The following is a 19,165-nucleotide window of genomic DNA, read 5'->3' on the forward strand; positions in this document are numbered from 1 at the left end:
TTCAGACTTGGACCACGAACGCCCATGCCAAACAGTTCATCAAGAAGAAGACCATGATGACTGATATCAAACGCTCGTGTCAAGTCGAAAAGAACACTAAGTGATTTCTCATCGTTGTCGAAGTTTGATAATACATGATTATGTAGAGAAAGGATGGCATCCTGGGTTGACAAGCCCACTTGAAACCCATATTGGTTGTCAGATACGATATTGTATTTATTTAAAAAGGACACAAGTTTTGATATGATTCTTCAAATATTTTCGAAAATGGAGATAGTAAAGCAATACCTCTGTAGTTCGACATTACATGCTTATCGCTTTTTTTATAGACTGGGACGACCATTGCTTGCTTGAGTCGGGAAGGAAAAATACCTTCAGAGAAAGATAAATTGATTAGATGAATCAGAGGTTCCATTATTTTCAAAGCAGCCTTCATTAAAACATTTCCTGGCAATTCATCAACCCCACTGGAATTTTTCGAACATGCGAATTTAATTATTTCCACGAGTTCAGTTTCATCTATTGGATAGAGGAAAAGACTCTCAGTTTTTACACAACGATTTTCAATGCCACCAGGTGCAGTATTTTTTACTAATGACTCCACTGAATCGACAAAATAACTACTAAATGCTTGAGATATACCGGGACCATCGTCAACAAGTACACCATCGCCAATGTCTTAGATGAATCGTTTATAATAGTATTTTTCCTGATGATAGACCAGGCAGCTTCAGATTTATGTTGAGCCTTGAGGAATTGATTATTAAAGTATTGACTTTTTGAGAGCACAATTTTTTGTCTATGATTTTTTAAGAGTTGCTTATATTGACCCAATAAATGTACATTGGTTTGGCTCTTATTCAAATTATAAATATCTCTGAGTAATATACCTTCTTCAACGATATCCTTAGTAATTCATGGTTTGTGTCTACTTGAATTTTGATTTTGTTTAATTTTTTGAGACTGTTTAGGAAAGGATATATCAAAAGCTTGAAGAAAAACATCATGAAAATGGGAAAATTTAGTATCGAAGTCAAATTCAGTGAAGTATAGAAAATTGCACTTTTCATCCGATAATAAATTTATAAAATGGAGGATATTATGATCATCAAAATTTCTCTTAAAAAAATAATGGTATATATCAGCGGCGACGAAATTTATAGGTAAGGTAATACTTGGTAACGGGGTCAAACCCGAAAACGGTCATATAAATAAAATCAAATATAGGTAATTAGACAAAAGTGTTTCTATTCATTTCATTAAAGTTTCAGTATTCCTACGAAATCTGCAATTGTTTGACACGCGTTAACTATTTTGACGCGAAACTCTTTGAGAACCGTTACGATCTTTGCAATGGTCCTAATGCTATTTTGTTAATTGGCTTGCCAATATTTTGGTATACTTAGAGAATAATTATAGAATATATAGGTATATGACGATTACAAATAAATATCATAGAATCTACTTAATTTTAAGTAATTCACTGTTTTCCAATTTCTAACTCAAATGAAATATTATTTTCCTGTGTTTTCATTTTTAGTTCGAATGGATGTTCCAAATTTGGTATATCGATTTGATGTGAATGTGTGTAGAAAGTAGCAAGTATTAGAATAAATATGATACTTCACGGAAGCTCATCAATTTTTTTTTATCAAATAGACGTTACAGTTTGTTCAGGACTGTTGTATTAAATATTCATTATGCATGTATTTCTTCAAGCATTACGATATCCATTTATCACAAGTGAATAATGAAATCATTACAGAAAAGCAAGTAGGCAAGTTCGTTGAATATGTCAATTCCATCCACCCGTCAATAAAATTTACCACTGAGAGGAAGGTAAATAATTCATTAAATTACCTTGACTCAACCATTACAAAAAATAACAATGAACATGAATTTGCAATTTTCCACAAACCATCTTACACGGACATTATCATACATAATTCCTCTACACACTCTTACCAGCATAAAGTTGCTGCATTCAATAATATTCTTCATAGACTATTGAATAATTTCCAGAGAGAGCTGAGTTTGATCAAACAAATCAAACAAAAACTACAAAAGCAAGCCATGGACCATATCTATCCAAATTCAAGATGCGATAACGTCAGTTATGAGACATTGTCATTTTTGGCTGAACCAACCAATAATATTTTTTTGAAGAAAGACTGCGTAAACTTAGCTCACAGAAATAGTAATAGTCCGAATAATAGTGTAAGTGCATTTATTAAAAACAATAAAGACAAAACTTCGGTATCGGATAGATCAGGAGTATATCAGCTGAGTTGTGGCTCTTGCCCAAAACTGTATAATGGCCAAACAGGGAGATTATTTTCCAAAGAATTGAAAGCTTAGATGTAATTTTGTGAATAGAAAGACCAATTTCACATTTGCAAACCACCTTTTAGCAGAAGTACATGAGTTCAGTCATGAATATGACATGTTATATTTAGAAGAGAAGAATTTGAAATTCAATCTTCTAAAATGTCAAGCAATCAATAGATTCAAGAATTCGGGTAACTAACTAAATGATCAATTAGAATTGAATAACCGTTACTGAATATTTTTCAAATGTGGGGACTGGGACATAAGCTCAGGTCATTTAATCCATTACTAACTCAAGTACTTGAAATGTAGGTACTTTAAATTTTAAAATTAGGTATACCAAGCATTAAATTTGTAAAATATAGTAGTAGTAAAATATAGCGATCTTAAAGATACGCCCGAAGAAGCCATTGTATGGCGAAACACGTGTCGCGTTTTTGTAAAACTGTTTAGTGGAACATTTTTGGCTGTGAGTTTTAGAAAGTATTTTGAAGTGTTTTGTATGAGAAACTTTGCCAAAAATCCGACAGATATAATTCAATGCGACAAAAGTTGTTTTCTGTTAGGAACTTGACAATAGAAATAATTGTTGTATACGTTTTTGTGAGAGATTGTATCAATTAATCTAAAAAGTCGTTCACTTATATTTCAAGGTCCTTCTTCACAGTAAATTAGAAATCAACCCTGAAAAATCATCATTGAATTCCTGATAAAATCACTTATCCAATAGATGGCATATATGGGGTTATTTTGTTTGATATTTTGAAGAGGAGTGTGTACGCATCTTAGCGATACCTTATATTATTTCACAAAAATTAGGTGTTTCGGGAAATTTACATTACTGTCTTATTTATGGAGATATTGAACGTGGCTCCTTTTGAAAAAAATTCCCTATATGCAATCAATTATTTATATTTTGAGCTGTTTTGGAATCATCCGTATCTCTGAGTATAGGTTGGAAATGAGTCAAATCACTTTTCAGTATCGTCCTTCCATTTTTTATTTTTATCATTCATTTTTGGATCCATTTTCAACCCGTTTGATATCTTTATAGAGTTTTTCAACACACTGATCTCATTTCAGATCATCAGACACGCACAGTTTTGAAAACAATAAAAACTTCTCAAAAACAAACTTGGTCTAAGGAGCAAAACGAAATATAGTCAAAAAGTTTTTCGCTCCGAAAAAAAAAGAAGTGCTAGAATTGAATTAGTTCTTGTTTGTATCTAAAATATAAGGAAAAGAAATATTCATCATTAATCAAAAATAGAAACTGGGCTGCAATCAAAGAATACGTTTACTGTTGTTATAGAAAGAAGAAATAATATTAATAATTTTCATTTGATATTTTTTTACCCATGTTGTAGTTTCATTTCATTTGAAATTATGTTATTTTTTCATACTACGTGTTTATTAGTTTACCGAAAAATTTTTGTCAGCAGTTCTCAAATTGAAGAATAATACTCCATTCAAATAAATGTTTATTCAACCTGATCAAATTTTTTCTGTACTGAAATATTCCAAGTCTTTTTTATTTTGATTGAAATGTCTGCTGCAGGTTATAATCGATGATGATATGACGTATTCATCGTCATGAACAGTCAACATAATAAAAAAACATTGGTTTAATCTCCATTTCATTATGTTCAACCTGAACAACATCATACCTCCAAAAACTAAAAGGGAGTTTTCGAAAAAACTATTACTAAGAAAAAGAGAATTGAAACTTATTACTAATATCTGTTTCACAAATTATATCTTACCTTATGCTAGTCACACAGAATTTCGTTTCGTCATAGAAAACATACTTAGTGCGATTTTTACCTAATTTTTGAACTAAATTATATATCGGAAATCCGTAGTGCTGCTGCGGATTTTTATATAGAATTTATTGAAATTGTAGACATTCTGGATATTCACTATTCATTTCTCAATAAATTCATTACCAGATCATTCATCACATTTTAGATTTTTCGTTTGTGAAAAAAATGTCATTTCTCATCTACTCATTTCTACTCAGTCACACTTCGATTATTTTTGTGCAGTCAGGTTTTCAAATCTACAATTTCAAAGTCAAATCTAAAGTTTCCTGCTTAATGTCTAAAATTGATTTACACAACGCGATTTCTGTTGAGGCGTCCATGCCAAATAATTAGAATTTGAAAATCTACATTTGAAAATACAAACAGGAAACGGTTTAAAATATGTCTGTCGCACCCCTACGAACGACAACCCTCAGAAGTATAAACTTGTACTAGCTATAGATTAACGAGGTCTTACATTTTAACGTGTGATTCCGAACACTATATTGATATTTTCAACTTATAACATATTCAAATTTTTGTATCTAAGATAGTGCAGAAGTTAAAGTTGCTTCGACAAGCTAAATGGAATAACGCACTGTTAGTAATTATATTATTATTATCCTAACTAGAACGGAAACAGCAACAACATTTCCGTACACGACACCGTTATCCGAAAAAGCTGATTTCGGGTAAGTAGTCGAATGTGGGAAAGTATGAGTTCAGATCAAGAATTTTTCTACAAGTGAATGTGTTACGAAGCTCTGATAAAACTTTTATATGCGAAACAATTCCTGATCTAAATTACTTGTACAAAAAACATACAAAACAGAAACTTTTTCATAAAATTCTACATCTCTCGAAAAATTTTCCATCCCTATTATCGAATTTCTGCACCACGACAATCTAGTTAGAATCATGAAATGCAAGTGCAGCGTTGCCCGATTGTGGGCTGACCAACATGCTATCCATTGAAAGTGTTCGTATAAACCTGGGCTCACAAAGACACTATTCACATCAGGTGTACACAATTACACAGCCACGCCTCCTGGCGAAGTTTTGTGAAAGTAGGTGGTGTATCAGCTATGTGTATATGGTGTAATGGTCGGCCCAACCGAAAATTTGCTAAACGTCATTTCACATGATAACATGTCCAAAAAACACTATATACAGTGGGAAACGTTGGTAAGCCCGAAACCGGGACGACCGACGTTTCCGAGGGCTGACCAGAGTTCACATCGTATATTCTACGGGCTGACAAATGACCGTTTACATATATATACATATATATATATATATATATATATATATATATATATATATATATATATATATATATACATATATATATATATATATATATATATATATATATATATATATATATATACATATATATATATATATATATATATATATATATATATATATATATATATACATATATATATATATATATATATATATATATACATATATATATATATACATATATATACATATATATATATATATATATATATATATACATATATATATATATATATATATATATATACATATATATATATATATATATATATATATATATATATATATATATATATATATATATATATATATATATATATATATATATATATATATATATATGAGGAAAGCCTCAAAATGCCCAACGTACGTAATGGTCATTTTGGGGAAATCAGAGTAAACCTTAACCCGGCATTTTGAGGAAGTTCTTCATAATGCCTGTAAGGAGCATGATCGCGTATTTACTGGTGATTTTGAGAAATTGCCTCATAATCACCTCAAAATAAATTGTCATATAATTAATGGTCATTTTGAGGTAATTTCTCAAAATGGCGATTGATATAGATCGAATTTTCATCTGAATTTACTTAAAACATTAAAATTCATTGAAGTTTCTTATTATGAAGAAGATAGTTTCATACGAGTTTTATAATGTTTAATAAATTAAGATAAATTACGAGGTGTTCAAAAGTTTGAATTTTCGAATTATCTAATATATAAAAATTGATGTTTGTTGGTTGGTTGGTTGGTTGGTTGGTTGGTAAGTAATAAACTTCTACATCGCTCAACCGATCGTGATGAAACTTGACATTTAGGTATAAGTAATTTTTCATACAGAAGGTTTTTAGGTTATCAATGTTTCTGTAACTCGCCACTAGATGGCGCTGTAGAACAATTTTTTAAAAGCACTGTTCTTTAACGCTGCGCACGCCTAAGTTCGTTGATTCTGACTCTGTCAAAACATTGAAACAGCAGCGATACATCAACATAGTACTAGTTATCTGCACGAGTAGCACACTATACTTTTTCTACGATCAAATCAAAAATATTTTAATCAACTTCAAACAACTTATTTTACAACTTGACAGCTAATTATGTCTTCAAAAATATTCATTGACAGGCAATAATAATAATTTCTGGTTGTCGGTCGGTAGCCGATCGGTTCGACATGGGTACTTTGTTCAGTGACTCGAATTAACCGCCGTGTTGGTCGGTGGTAAAAGCCCCAGGCTGAACGATCGATATTCACTTGTTATCGTCCAATCCGTGTTAGGAATCACACGTTGAAAGGTAAGACCTCGTTAATCCTTAGCTCGCACAAGTTTCGACTTCTGCGGGTTGTCGTTCGTAGGGATGTGACAGTTGGTTAACGGAAAAACAAATTTTAAACAGAATTTTTTCTAACATTATCTTGTATGTTTTTGAAAATAGTAGATATTTCACGGGTAGATACTGTTTCGTTCTCAACAGAATGCAAGATTTTATTTGCTAATTTATTTTGTTTGACAGATTGTCATCGATATATCCCTCTACCGTTGTGGTTAATTTCCACCCGCCGTCTCATTTAAGGGTTGTTATGTTTGCGCCGCTAACGTGGCGAATTATCATCAAAAACAGTGATTTGTCTAGATTTTAGTATCTGTCAAATCTTAGAATTCTCAATTTATATAGACGGAATGGTGGAGCAGTGGAATTTGTATCGATCTACTGACCAAGCGCTTCTGGGTTCAATTCTGTCAAGGTTTTTTATTTTCTTTAATTTGATATAAGAGTGATATAAGAGTTAGGAATATATTCCACCCAGTTTAGTGCATGTGTACGGAAAACACAACTTTCTGGTTTGAAAAGTAGTACGGAATATATGGGATTTTCTGTGTTAACCGAAGAAAAACATTATCTAGAGTGTCAACCTGAAACTTTCTGATCATTAAATGGGAAAACGTACCAAAGTTAGTTGATAATGAGTAATTTTAGGATTTTTGCCAAAAAGTTCGAGTTAGAAACAAAAAAAAATTTCAAATGTTGAATGGAAATGATCCATAATAGAAAAACTATCAAAAGTCGATTGTTAGTATTCGCAATTCCGAGTAAGAAACAACATCATTCATTAAAGTCAAATTTGTAAATAGTGTATCAAAAATGATATCAAACTGATATTCAATTCAGTTGTTAGGCTGAGGTCTCACAGCTCGGTCATCCCATGATCCGACAATCCGAAAGTTTTTCGAATATTTCAACTTTTTCCAATTTTGAAAGAAGAAAATAGATTCTGACAAATTTGACATCCAAGGTCAAACGATTCCTGGATTGGTGAATATACTGAAATAATTATTGGCGAGAATCAGATGAGTGAAATATTTGACTGTACAGATCAGGGAAAAAGTTAAAATATGTTTAATTTTGTCCGATAAATTCAATATTCTTGAATTCCTTGAAAAAGACATATCCACGAGTTTTTAGTGCTGTTACAAAACATACCAAACTAATGAATTTTGAAAATATAAAATTGGATCATATGTTCAAAATGAATTTGAAGCAACTTCAGGCGAGAAAGATATTTTTAAAAAAGATTTTTTTATGATTCATTGCAGACATTCTGTGATGATAACAGTATAATTCTATTCGTCTTCAAGATCATTTGGATAATATCATTCATAGGATATAAATAAAATCATTAACAAAGTAAAAAACAGTTCACTGCATAGACATACACTGACACTGAAAACAAGTCCTTAACTATACAAAAAAATCATGTAGGTACCTATACACATTATATTGATGAAATGATAACTTTTGATTTTGACTTTATATAATCACATTTTTTTTATAACATTATGCTTCATCGCATATAAAAGAGCTACCAAGAAAGAATATATTTTTATACATATATTGGTCTGAGCATATTATTGTATATTTTGTATTAACTTTAGGAACTTTATATTTACTAGTTGCATCTCTGGAGAGGATAACAGAAATGTAAATATAGGTGACAAAATGGATAGGATCCCTGTTGCCGTAACTCCCACGTAAAATAATTTGACAAAATCCCGAGGTATACGGCATTCTTGATAAACGGATTGGAAAAGAAAAAGGAATGCCACATTTCTATCTAAGAAGGAGTCAGTAAGCTCATATCAACGTCATTAATTGTTTTCAGAGAGGTCCGTCTGTCATGATATTGGTTGCGATACCTTCAACGAAGCTAGACGAAACCTCTGGGAAAATGTTGCAGTGGAACAAAAATTACGGTCAAATATAGTAAATTACTGAACAAATACCAGCATACCAGTGCAAAAATTAAAGAAAATAAAATCACGCAAAGGCACTGTCAGCTGACAGCGTAGCCACTTTAGTGGCTCACACCGCCTTTAATTAATAATAATTAAGTAAAAAGTCATCTCAGACTCAATTCTATGAGATTGTATTCACTGATACAAATATATCCCAGAAAACTACTTCATATTTTTAATATAAATAAAAAAATGGAAATGCACGTGCTTTTCAGTAGGGAAACATTGCATCATGTTTTGTGATTTCAACCACTAGGCGACGTTCTAGGTCACGAGACGACTCACCAACGATTATGGACATACAGGATTGCTTACTTTTGCGATTTTGTTAGACACGTCACGTAATCTCGTGACGTAACAGTGGTGACTCTGGATTGATTCGGTACTGCACTTTTAAATTAAAATAAACAAATTTCATGTAAATCCCTTATTAAAATATTATTTTTATATAGGATTGAACACTTAACATAAATGGATTAATACTAAGTAAAAATTTTTCTTTGTGGATGATAGGGCGAGCTATTTTGCCCTTTTTAAAAGAGGTTTCATCAGTTTTTTATTATTTTCGTGAAAACTGTAACTCCCACAAAAATTTTGTAATGAACTTTGTTTTAGCTAATAGTATTATCTAAAAAAATTTATGATGACTTTTTGTTCCATCTTTTATAATAAACGCTTGATAATCAAAAATATATAAGTAATAAATTGTTTATAGGTGTAACACCTTTTTTTATTTATCAGACAGAAAATACATGATACGCTTATTTATTTTTTTGAGAAAATGAGAAATTTAGATTGAATAATTCAACTTAAACTTTGTTCCATAAATGATGAAATTGATAAATCTCCAATTTGATATATTATAATACTACATTAGAGCAAAAAGGAACCATTTTATCTACTAAATATATTTGAATCATTTTTTTTTGCATGAATGTAGAAAAATAAATTTAAAGGACCAATTAATGTATTACTTTACTTAATTTTCGATTTTTTTTCTAGAATTGTTGAATTTTTTTTAAGTGACCTATTTTCGTCGGTCTTTAAGTTATTATATTTCATTCTGATAATTTTTCTCAGTTTGCAAAATTCAAAAATAATATTCAAAGGAAAATCTTCCCTTTTTGCAATTTTTTTTGAAAGATTTTTCACAACCGACCGAATAGACCATACGTGAATCATACAGAGTAGATTATCCACAAATGAAGTAATAAATAAAAATTTAGCACTACTTAAGGATAGAAAAAATAATATACGAACAACGAAAACTAACGATGAAATGAACAAGAATCAAAATACAACCATATTTAAAACGATAATCTGATATTGTTATGTAACAGGAATTGGTGAGGGTATTCTTAATGACTGAATACGATTATGATTGGATGATAAAGTATATGTGCGAAGTAATACCAAAAAGTGGTTCTTTGTTTGAATTGAAGGGGTTATATTTTTAGAAGTGATTAATTTTTGGGAAAGAAAGTTTTTGGCTTTTTACTACTTTATCTCGATACAAAAAAGATGAGGGAATCTTCCAAAGAAAGGAAGGAAGTAATCTATTTGAAAATAAGTAACTCTATTCATGGATGTGTAGATCATGCAAAGAAGTAACTTTCAGACACAAACTGAAAGAAAGTACTCCTGAAACAGCTACTTTCATATAAACATTGAATTACACGAAAGAAAAAAAATTCTTTCGAAACAAATACTCCTATATGAACACTGAATTATACAGAATATACTTTTCTTTACTCAGTTTGTATTTCAAACATTCGTTGTGAAATAAGATCAGATATCATTCACATGAGTTCTACTTTAAATGAATGGTAACAAATTGTATTTGGAGTCAATTTTCTCTCTCTAATGCTCAATCTAAATATATAAGTCTATACGTTTTTATTGATTATATAGTTCTCTAGCTTCTATAAACTCTCTAAATAAAAGGGATGAAGCGCTGATTCAACGATGTTTGGGGTACGTTCACCGAAAATTATCTAATAGGTAAATTTAAAAAAATATTTCGTATCATTAGTTTTGATTAAAAATGCCCATTGAACATTGTTGTCGTGTCTTAGCTTACGGATGACCGCTAATACTATAACTATCAACCAGTACTGTAACCCCATAGAGTTCATATATAAAATATTCTATGAAGTGGTACATTTTTGACATTATTCTGGAAAAGGGGTGCAGCAGTACAGACACAAATCAACAGCTTCGTCTATCACCTGTCTTGAAAATATATAACTATATTATTCGAAAATTCGTACGATAAACTTCGGGAGGTAATTTTTGTTCGATGGCACGAGTACGATTCGGACGTAGGATGACGGAGCTGTGAAAACCCAGCCTTATGAGTAAATTAAGGAAAAGAAAAGAACAGTAGTAGAACCACATTACCCTTTCTACATCTCAAACCCCTTGCCCATATACTTATCGGGAAATCCAATAAATATATGGGCAAGGAGTTTGAGATGTAGGGGAATTACTGTCGTGTCGATTCGTTATGGTTCCACCACTGGTCCTCGAAGCCTTTGAAAAAAAAAGTATAAATATCCTAAACAGTAACCCTCACCTCAGCAACGTTAACGAATGACGAAACTCAAATTTCTTGACTGAATTTGGGAAATTCACCTAACATTCGAACCCAAAAAACAAGAAAAGAAGAAGAACTTCACTGAGTTCGAAGCGCGCGATGTAGGTTTTTTACTTATTGGAGTTGAAAAACCACCGTATGCTGTGCCACCGTCTAATGCAAAGTGTGTAAAATTTGTAGGTGTCCATAACTGGTAAGTATTTTTTTTTGCGTTATATTTTTACCGTTGCCATGATTCCGATTAAACTACGCAATTTTCTACACGGTATATTTGAATAAATCGTTTCAACTACATAATATATAAGCATCGTTTGCAGAGTAGTTGAATCGGAAGTAAAAATCACATTTGACCAAACAGGAAATCTACCCATCAAATTTCCTGATGCACGTTTCATCAACTTCATTGGCACAATATATATAATTTGATATATTATTTCAGAAAAAACAGGATGGATCAATATTGTGTAGTGGAGTTTGATGATGGAATACTCTCTTGTGTAAAAGCCGATAAATTAAGAAGTAATAATGGTCAGCATTCAGCTCGCTGGAAAAATGCATGGTACCATGTGGCTATTATTTTAATTGGCGAACAAGATCAATGCGAGAGTTTTGTGAAAAACAAACATAAGGAGCAAGTAACAGAATGTACCAATAATAATGAACTCTGCAACGAAGATGAACCGAATGCTTCCTCCAATGCTCTGTCAGGTACATTCAGAACTGTGTGGGTAAAAGCTCAATATTCCCACAATAAAAAAATATTTGATATTTGATGTGCACATTCCTTGAAAGTTAGAGTTTGTCAAAGATCATTTTCCACTTGCTTTTTGCACCAAAAAACAATCAGGATACATATGATTTTATTCACTATGTCACCCTTTCACATCATTTTTCGTTCCTTGTGGCACTAAATTTTTGTTTTGTATCAGAAAATTATGTTTTTTGTAATGTTATTTCCTGGTTATTGACTGCTTTGCAAAAAATAATATGAGGTGCATATCCTGTAAAGTATATAATTTTTATTTTAATTACATGACTTTTATTTTAATAAATTGATGGATGTAGTCGTTACTACGTGGTAGGAAATCATAATGAAGAAAAGATAATTGAAACTTTCTATGTTTTTTACCACTTTGGAAAAAACATAAGAAAGTTTCAATTCTCTTTTCTTCATTAATTTTTATTTTTGTGATTTTTATCATCATTTTCAATGATTTTCTCAGAAGTGAGCAACAGGATTGTGGGACTTTCATTTGCAGTTCGTTTATAAAAATTTCAGTATTCAGAATATCTGAGAGCCTAATTTTTTAATTTATATTCTTTACAAATTTTTAATAATTTAATGGACAGTATCTCAAGACCACACTTTGGGAATATCGAAATGCAGGCAGATTCGAATTTCTTGTGTCACATGATAAATTCTTTCCTGCAGTTCTTGTTCATGATTAACTTCTCATTCATAGACATGCTTTTTTCCATATAACCTCTAAGAAGAAATCAAGATGGTACATATCGAGACACATTGCTGGCCATGAAATTTTTCCACCCCTTCCAATCCATCTTCTTTGATAGGTATTTGTTGAAAATTGCCATACTTGGCGCGCCAAATGTAGTGGATTGTTGTCTATCTGATACCACACATTTCTGCAGGTTTGAAACTGTTTTTCAATATTTGCAAAACTGGTAGATTGTTTTGCAAACATCGAAGAAACTTTCTAATTTTCCAGGTATCACAAAGGGCCAATTAATATTTCACTTATCATACCCACTCATAAATTAATACCATATGAAATATGGTATAGGTGGAATAATTGTCTGCGAGTGGGATCTTTAATTTACAAAAATAATTGGGTGTCATTATAAACTTGAGGTCTTCATTTCTGGTGTGGTTGTCCAGGAACAGGGCATTGTGTACACGAATGAAAATTTGATAGGATGATTGTCTAACTATGGGTACTGATATACCATTGCTATTCTATGGAAATTTCTTCATATTCCTATGCTATATTTTTCATTAGTATTAATCTACTTCCAAAATAAGTGAAACTCGAGAACAAGAGAGCGACTCACCTTCATGTATATTCATGTAACTTGCAATTGAGTCCCAGCTAGCGATAAATCAAATATTGGTGTTTTTGCGACTTCAAATGAAATGATTATTTTATTTCCTTAATGTTCCAGAACCATATGGTAGCGATTATTCTGATGTTGACCCAAATTTTGTTCCGAAGGAAAGTAGTGATGAGGATAGTTCTTTATCAAATGATTCATTATCAGAAGATTCTTATGTTTACGAGCAAGCTAAAAGTTCTAACGCAGGTAAATGGAGAAAAGTCCTTGGACAATATTCAATTTTCCAATTCTCTTTTTTTTTCAATTATTCCTACTACTACTGGCGGTAGCATATACAACCATTTCCACTTTAGTTTGAAAATCAATATTTCATTAAACCTAGATGCATATAGAATACCACTTTCATTGCTAATATTCTAAATTTCAATATAATGGAGTTTGACTTTGAAAATTATTCTACATTGACTGATGTAGATGTAGAAAAAATGAAACAGGTTCGAAATCTTTTAATACATTTTTTTCTGGTGAGATATCTGCTAATCAAACAATGCAGTCAATTAGTGACCCAATAATTATACAAAGTTATAAAAGTTTTAGAGTCAATTCACATTAATCAAACAAATGACTTGAAAGTTTAGTATAAACATATTCTAGAAACAAATTACATTCTACGAGAAATAGTTCCATATCCTTCTGGATAGAAAATGACAAAGCTCAGGCAGGATGTGTTTTCTGATTGGTTGAATTAAATAATATTTTGTGTTTTCCAGGTATTTCTGAATCACTTGGCAATGATTTGAATAATAATTCAAAATGTTATCCTGAGCAATTCAATAAAATGGCAGCGACATCAACTGATGTACTATCAAACAATGTCTTACTAAATAAAAAAATATATACCGCAGGTAAATAATACAAACTATTTATAATGTAATAATTTCATTTGGTATTCAGTCCATAAGTACTCTTAACTCTTGAAAACGAAATAAATTTTTTATTTGCATTTGATGATACCCTTTTCCTGATCGAGTATTTTACATTTTTACTAAAATTTTCAGATATTCCTGTATCGATAGTTCTGGAAAAAATGCAGTCATATGTACCTCCAAATAATGAAATGCCATTAGATCCCATAATTCCAAATTCAAAGCAAGGTTCGAAGAAATATTTTTGTAAATATTGTAAAAATATGTTTACAAAGCTCCCATCACATTTTGAAAAAAAACACAAAGAAGAGGAAGAAGTGCGAAAGTTTTTGATATTACCAAAAGGTAAATTAATTGAAAAGATTGTTGGCATTTAAATAAAATTATATTATAATACTCATTTCCTACCCAATATTTTTAAATCTTAATTCAATTCCAAAAACCATATCAATATTTCATAACAAACTTCAAAATATGAGTTTTTCTGGGTAAAGACTGAAGATGGTTTATGGAACTGAGGGAGTAACGGGATTTTCAATCAAAAACGCTTTTGGTAAACAAACTTGTTCTATTTTAACAATTTGAATAGAGAATTGACTCAAGATTGCAAAAAATTGGGTAGGAAATATGTATTATAATATATATTTTATTTAAATATCAAAAATCTTTTTAGTTTTTCTGAAATTCAAATTTTCTGCAGCTTCACATTTCATACTTCTGATTCAGTGGTATTCAAAAAGTTTCCATTTTTCAGGTACGGAAGGACGTAAAAGAATTATAGATGGTTTAAGAAAACAAGGATGCTTTGAATTTAATACAGACAAAAATCTGAACACTGGACACCTTATTGTTTCAAGAAGAACAAAGTATGTCAAACAATCATCTGATTACAAAATTTGTCCGTATTGTAAAGGGATGTTTTCGAAAAATACAATCCGAAAACATTATGCTAAGTGTATTCCCTCCCATGAAAAAGGGAACAAAAAAATGTCTATATTGAGTAAAAGAGTTCATGCAAAGGTGCATAAAACTGCTTCTTCTATACTGAGGGATCACATATTTCCAGTCATGCGAGAAGATGATGTAACAAATATTATCCGATATGATGAATTAGTGGTTGCTTTTGGTAACTCATTGTGTTGCAAATACAGATTGGAACACTTGTATAAAATGATTCGCGCTAAATTACGCCTCATTGGAAGATTTCTATTAGCCATCAAAGGACTAGATGAAACTATAGACAATTTCTCCTCTGTATTTGATCCAGAAAAAGTTGATACTAGCATACAAGCTATACACAAAGTAGCTTCTTTGAATCATGATACTATGCGGTATGACTCACCTGCAGCAGCTGCTGATTTAGGCACCATCTTGAAAAAATGTGGCAAACTCCTTATTACAATTTTTATCAAAAACAAAAATTTCATGAAAAAGCAATATGTGGAAGACTTTTTGAAAGTATTGGAGGAAGAACTTTCCATTTCTGTGAATAGAACCGTTATAGAGTCTCAACTTCATCAAAAAAGAAAAAAAGTTCTGGAATTACCTTCTACAGAGGAAATAAATGTATTATTCAGATATGCTGATGATTTGATGAAAGAAAGTTTTTCAAAATTGCAAGAGTCATTTTCGTTATGCAATTGGAAAAACTTAGCAGCTTCAACCCTGATTTTAGTTCAAATTTTCAATAGAAGAAGAGCAGGAGAGGTTGAAAGAATTCTTATTGATGATTTCAAAGCATATCAGACCTTTAACAGTGAAAAAGACAGTGAGTTACTCAATTTTACTGTTAAGAAATTCAACCAGGATCCCAAGGAATACTCAAGATTTGTGATTCGTGGAAAAAGAGCACGAGAAGTCACAGTATTGCTCTCAAAAGATATGTTGGAGTCAATATTGTTAATACTAAGGTACAGAACGGAAGCTAATGTGCCAGATACTAATCCATATGTTTTTGGGATTACTGGAAATATTCTTGAAAATTCTCACTTGAATGCCTGCAAGATAATGCGAGATTATTCTGAAAAATGTAAAGTTTCCAATCCTACTTTATTGCGAGGAACTCAACTACGTAAGCATTTGGCAACACAATCTGCATTACTAGATTTAGATGATGTGGAAGTTGGAGATCTTGCTAATTTTATGGGACATGCAGAAAAGATTCACCGTGATCACTATAGACTACCAGTTGCTGTAAGGGAGGTTGGAAGAATATCCCAACTACTTGAAATGGGTATCGGAAAGGGAAAAGGTAAAAGTAATTTATAAAATTTGAAAGTTTTCAATCATTTGTCACACTGGAAATTTCATTTCAGGAAACCTTTCGTCTGATACTACCCAGGAAATCAATTCTGTAAAAGTTCTCTCTGGTAAGTATAAAACTTCGATTTGTAACTGTTGGACCTCAGTTGGAGCTGGCCGACATGTGAATCTGATGTTGTATAGTTATAATATATGGTTTCATATTTTTGTCTTTTTTACATTCCTTGATATTTACTTGATCTTATACTTTGTTATAAGAATCTATTTGGAAGATCTCAGTAACTTGACATTAATCAAAATTCCTTAGATAGATAATGTTCTGCTTGGCCAGGACTTGTGTGCTGAGAGAATTCCATATCAATTAAGAATTACCAAGAGTTTAAAATTTAATTAGGAATGTAATTTGAGGAATAATCTATTATATCAAACAAAAAAACTTGGAATATTCATGATAGTTTTCAATGCACATTGAATTTATATTGTAATACCTTCATCACAACATTGTTTAAATATTGTATTAATAGTAACGAGTTATGCATTTTCAGTATATTCAATATTTGAACCTACTGTTAATTGAACCTTTATTATCAATTTTTGTGAACAATGTATCAGAGGTATTAAACTAGTTATTATATGTTCAAACTTTGCAGTATGAGTGTATTCATAGTGGGTAAAATTTATAATATCTTCAATGATTTTAGTTAATAATCCCGCGAGAGAGTCGCCCACGATAAATTACCCTGCTAGAGATTCATGGGATAATCCTCTAGAAACTTCTTATGGCAGACAACGATGTGGTAAGAAAGTTTTTCTATTAAGTCTTATACTTACCACTTACTGAATGCTGCCATTTCCAAATATCATATATCATCAACATTAATATTTTTAAAACTTCAAAAATCATTTCATATTTCAGTTTCTCCTATGGGTCAAGTTAGAAAAAGGTCTTGGGGTGCAAATGAAGTGCAAATTGTAACCACATTATTCTCAAAACACCTACAAAATAGAACTTTACCAACAACCCCAGAATGTTTTGCTGCCATCGAAAGTAATGATTCTTTGAGTGGAAGAACTGCAGCACAGTTAAAAAGTTGGATGTCTAACCAGTTTAGAAAAAAAAGTAATGAAAAATGTCGTAAAATTATGAGAGGTTAGTAGTTAGTGTATATACAAAAGTTAATTTCTCTATCTTATTCTCAGAATACCCACTAATATATTTCAATATCTTATTCTTGAAATACTCGTTTTTGTTTTACTTTTTTTGAGAATCGGTTATACATATACTTAATACAATACTCGAATGTGAAATTCTTTAAATACTGAACTCCTTTTTTTCAGCATACTGGACAGAGGAAGAAAAAGAAATAATGTTTAAAATATTTGAGAGAAATTTGAAAGGTGGAATACTTCCTGGTTTGAAAATGTGCACTGAAGTTCAAAACAAATATCCACAATTAAGGCATAGGACAGCTGTAACACTGAGAGCATGGGTTAATAATACTATAAAGAAAAACAGTAAAACGAAGAATGTATAACGTAGTTGAAGTTACAGAAAAGTAAATTGGAGAATATTTGTTATTGGGCTGAATTCATGTTAGCATTTTCTACATCCAATAATTTGAACCACTTAATTTTCAGAATCAGTTTTAACCTAGCTGTTTCCAATATACAGGATGTGCAAACTGAAATACCAGAGGTTAACTACAGCAACATTTCAGAATAAAGGAAGTACTTGATTTTTTTTTGGAGTTTGATACTTTATGGGAGAGGGCTCCATTTATCACTTTTGACGCCGTTAATATATACCGTACTTGTTTATTTTTCCTTTCGTTACCTCATGTTAATTTGTGACTCTCATCTTGCTTATTTTAATGAAAAGAAAATAAATTTTTACTCTAAATCTTTGGCTTTTTCTAACATTTTTATATAATAGAAATGAAACACGCACAGATGATTCAAAACATGAAAAAAACACTATAGCAAGCGAAATTTTCGTGCGAAAAATATAACAGGGAGATATTCTATTGTTTAGTTTAAAAAAAAAAACAGTTTTGGGAAATGTCACTCTAGCATTCTGTACAACACTATAAACTCTCTTTTTTGTAGCCAACACACCAACTGCACCTTTATTCACCTATTTACTACTGTTTATTGCAAATAACATTGAATAATTTTAAAAACAGATATTTTCATTATAAACCCAAAGATACATAAACAAATGTCACAAGTTGTCAAACTTTACCGCTCGCACAGTGTTGCCTAGTGATTCGGCAAATTTAACAGATCAATTCATCGCTTTCCGTATTTGAACGTTACTTTCGAAATAACGTTGTTCTGCATATATTCATCTGTTTTTTCAAATATTTCCATTTCTAACGTATTTTCCTTCTCTGCCAACCCGATAAAGAATATGCAGATTTGCAAAAACTTATAAAAAAGCGAGTCTACGAATATTACAAGTTTGCGCGGCTTATAATTATTCTTAGCTAAGGCGTTTTCTGGCGCTCATGTATTCAAAACGTATTTGTCTGTGATTCAAATACATTCGTTCTGGCGTTGAAACGATAACGTCACATC

General features: G+C 31.1%; 1 protein-coding gene across 2 annotated transcripts; it reads left to right on the forward strand.

The window, feature by feature from the left end:
* Positions 1–10,544: 10,544 nt before the first annotated feature.
* LOC141481305 (uncharacterized) lies at positions 10,545–18,377 on the forward strand. Of its 2 annotated transcripts, XM_074172703.1 has the most exons (11): positions 10,545–11,520; positions 11,767–12,035; positions 13,509–13,646; positions 14,171–14,305; positions 14,459–14,671; positions 15,081–16,577; positions 16,642–16,695; positions 17,290–17,385; positions 17,505–17,738; positions 17,927–18,144; positions 18,227–18,377. In XM_074172703.1, exons 2-10 carry the CDS (start codon positions 11,777–11,779, stop codon positions 18,121–18,123), a joined length of 2,823 nt encoding a protein of 940 aa, XP_074028804.1. In that variant the 5' UTR covers positions 10,545–11,520; positions 11,767–11,776; the 3' UTR covers positions 18,124–18,144; positions 18,227–18,377. The 2 variants fall into 2 exon arrangements, with proteins under 2 accessions (XP_074028804.1, XP_074028803.1); XM_074172702.1 differs by having other exon boundaries at positions 10,546–11,520; positions 17,927–18,377.
* Positions 18,378–19,165: the final 788 nt, after the last annotated feature.

The sequence above is a fragment of the Leptinotarsa decemlineata genome, unplaced genomic scaffold (genome assembly GCF_025532065.1).
Source record: "Leptinotarsa decemlineata unplaced genomic scaffold, Ldec_3_MD MMD2_tig00000157_RagTag_RagTag, whole genome shotgun sequence".
NCBI classification, from domain to species: domain Eukaryota; kingdom Metazoa; phylum Arthropoda; class Insecta; order Coleoptera; family Chrysomelidae; genus Leptinotarsa; species Leptinotarsa decemlineata.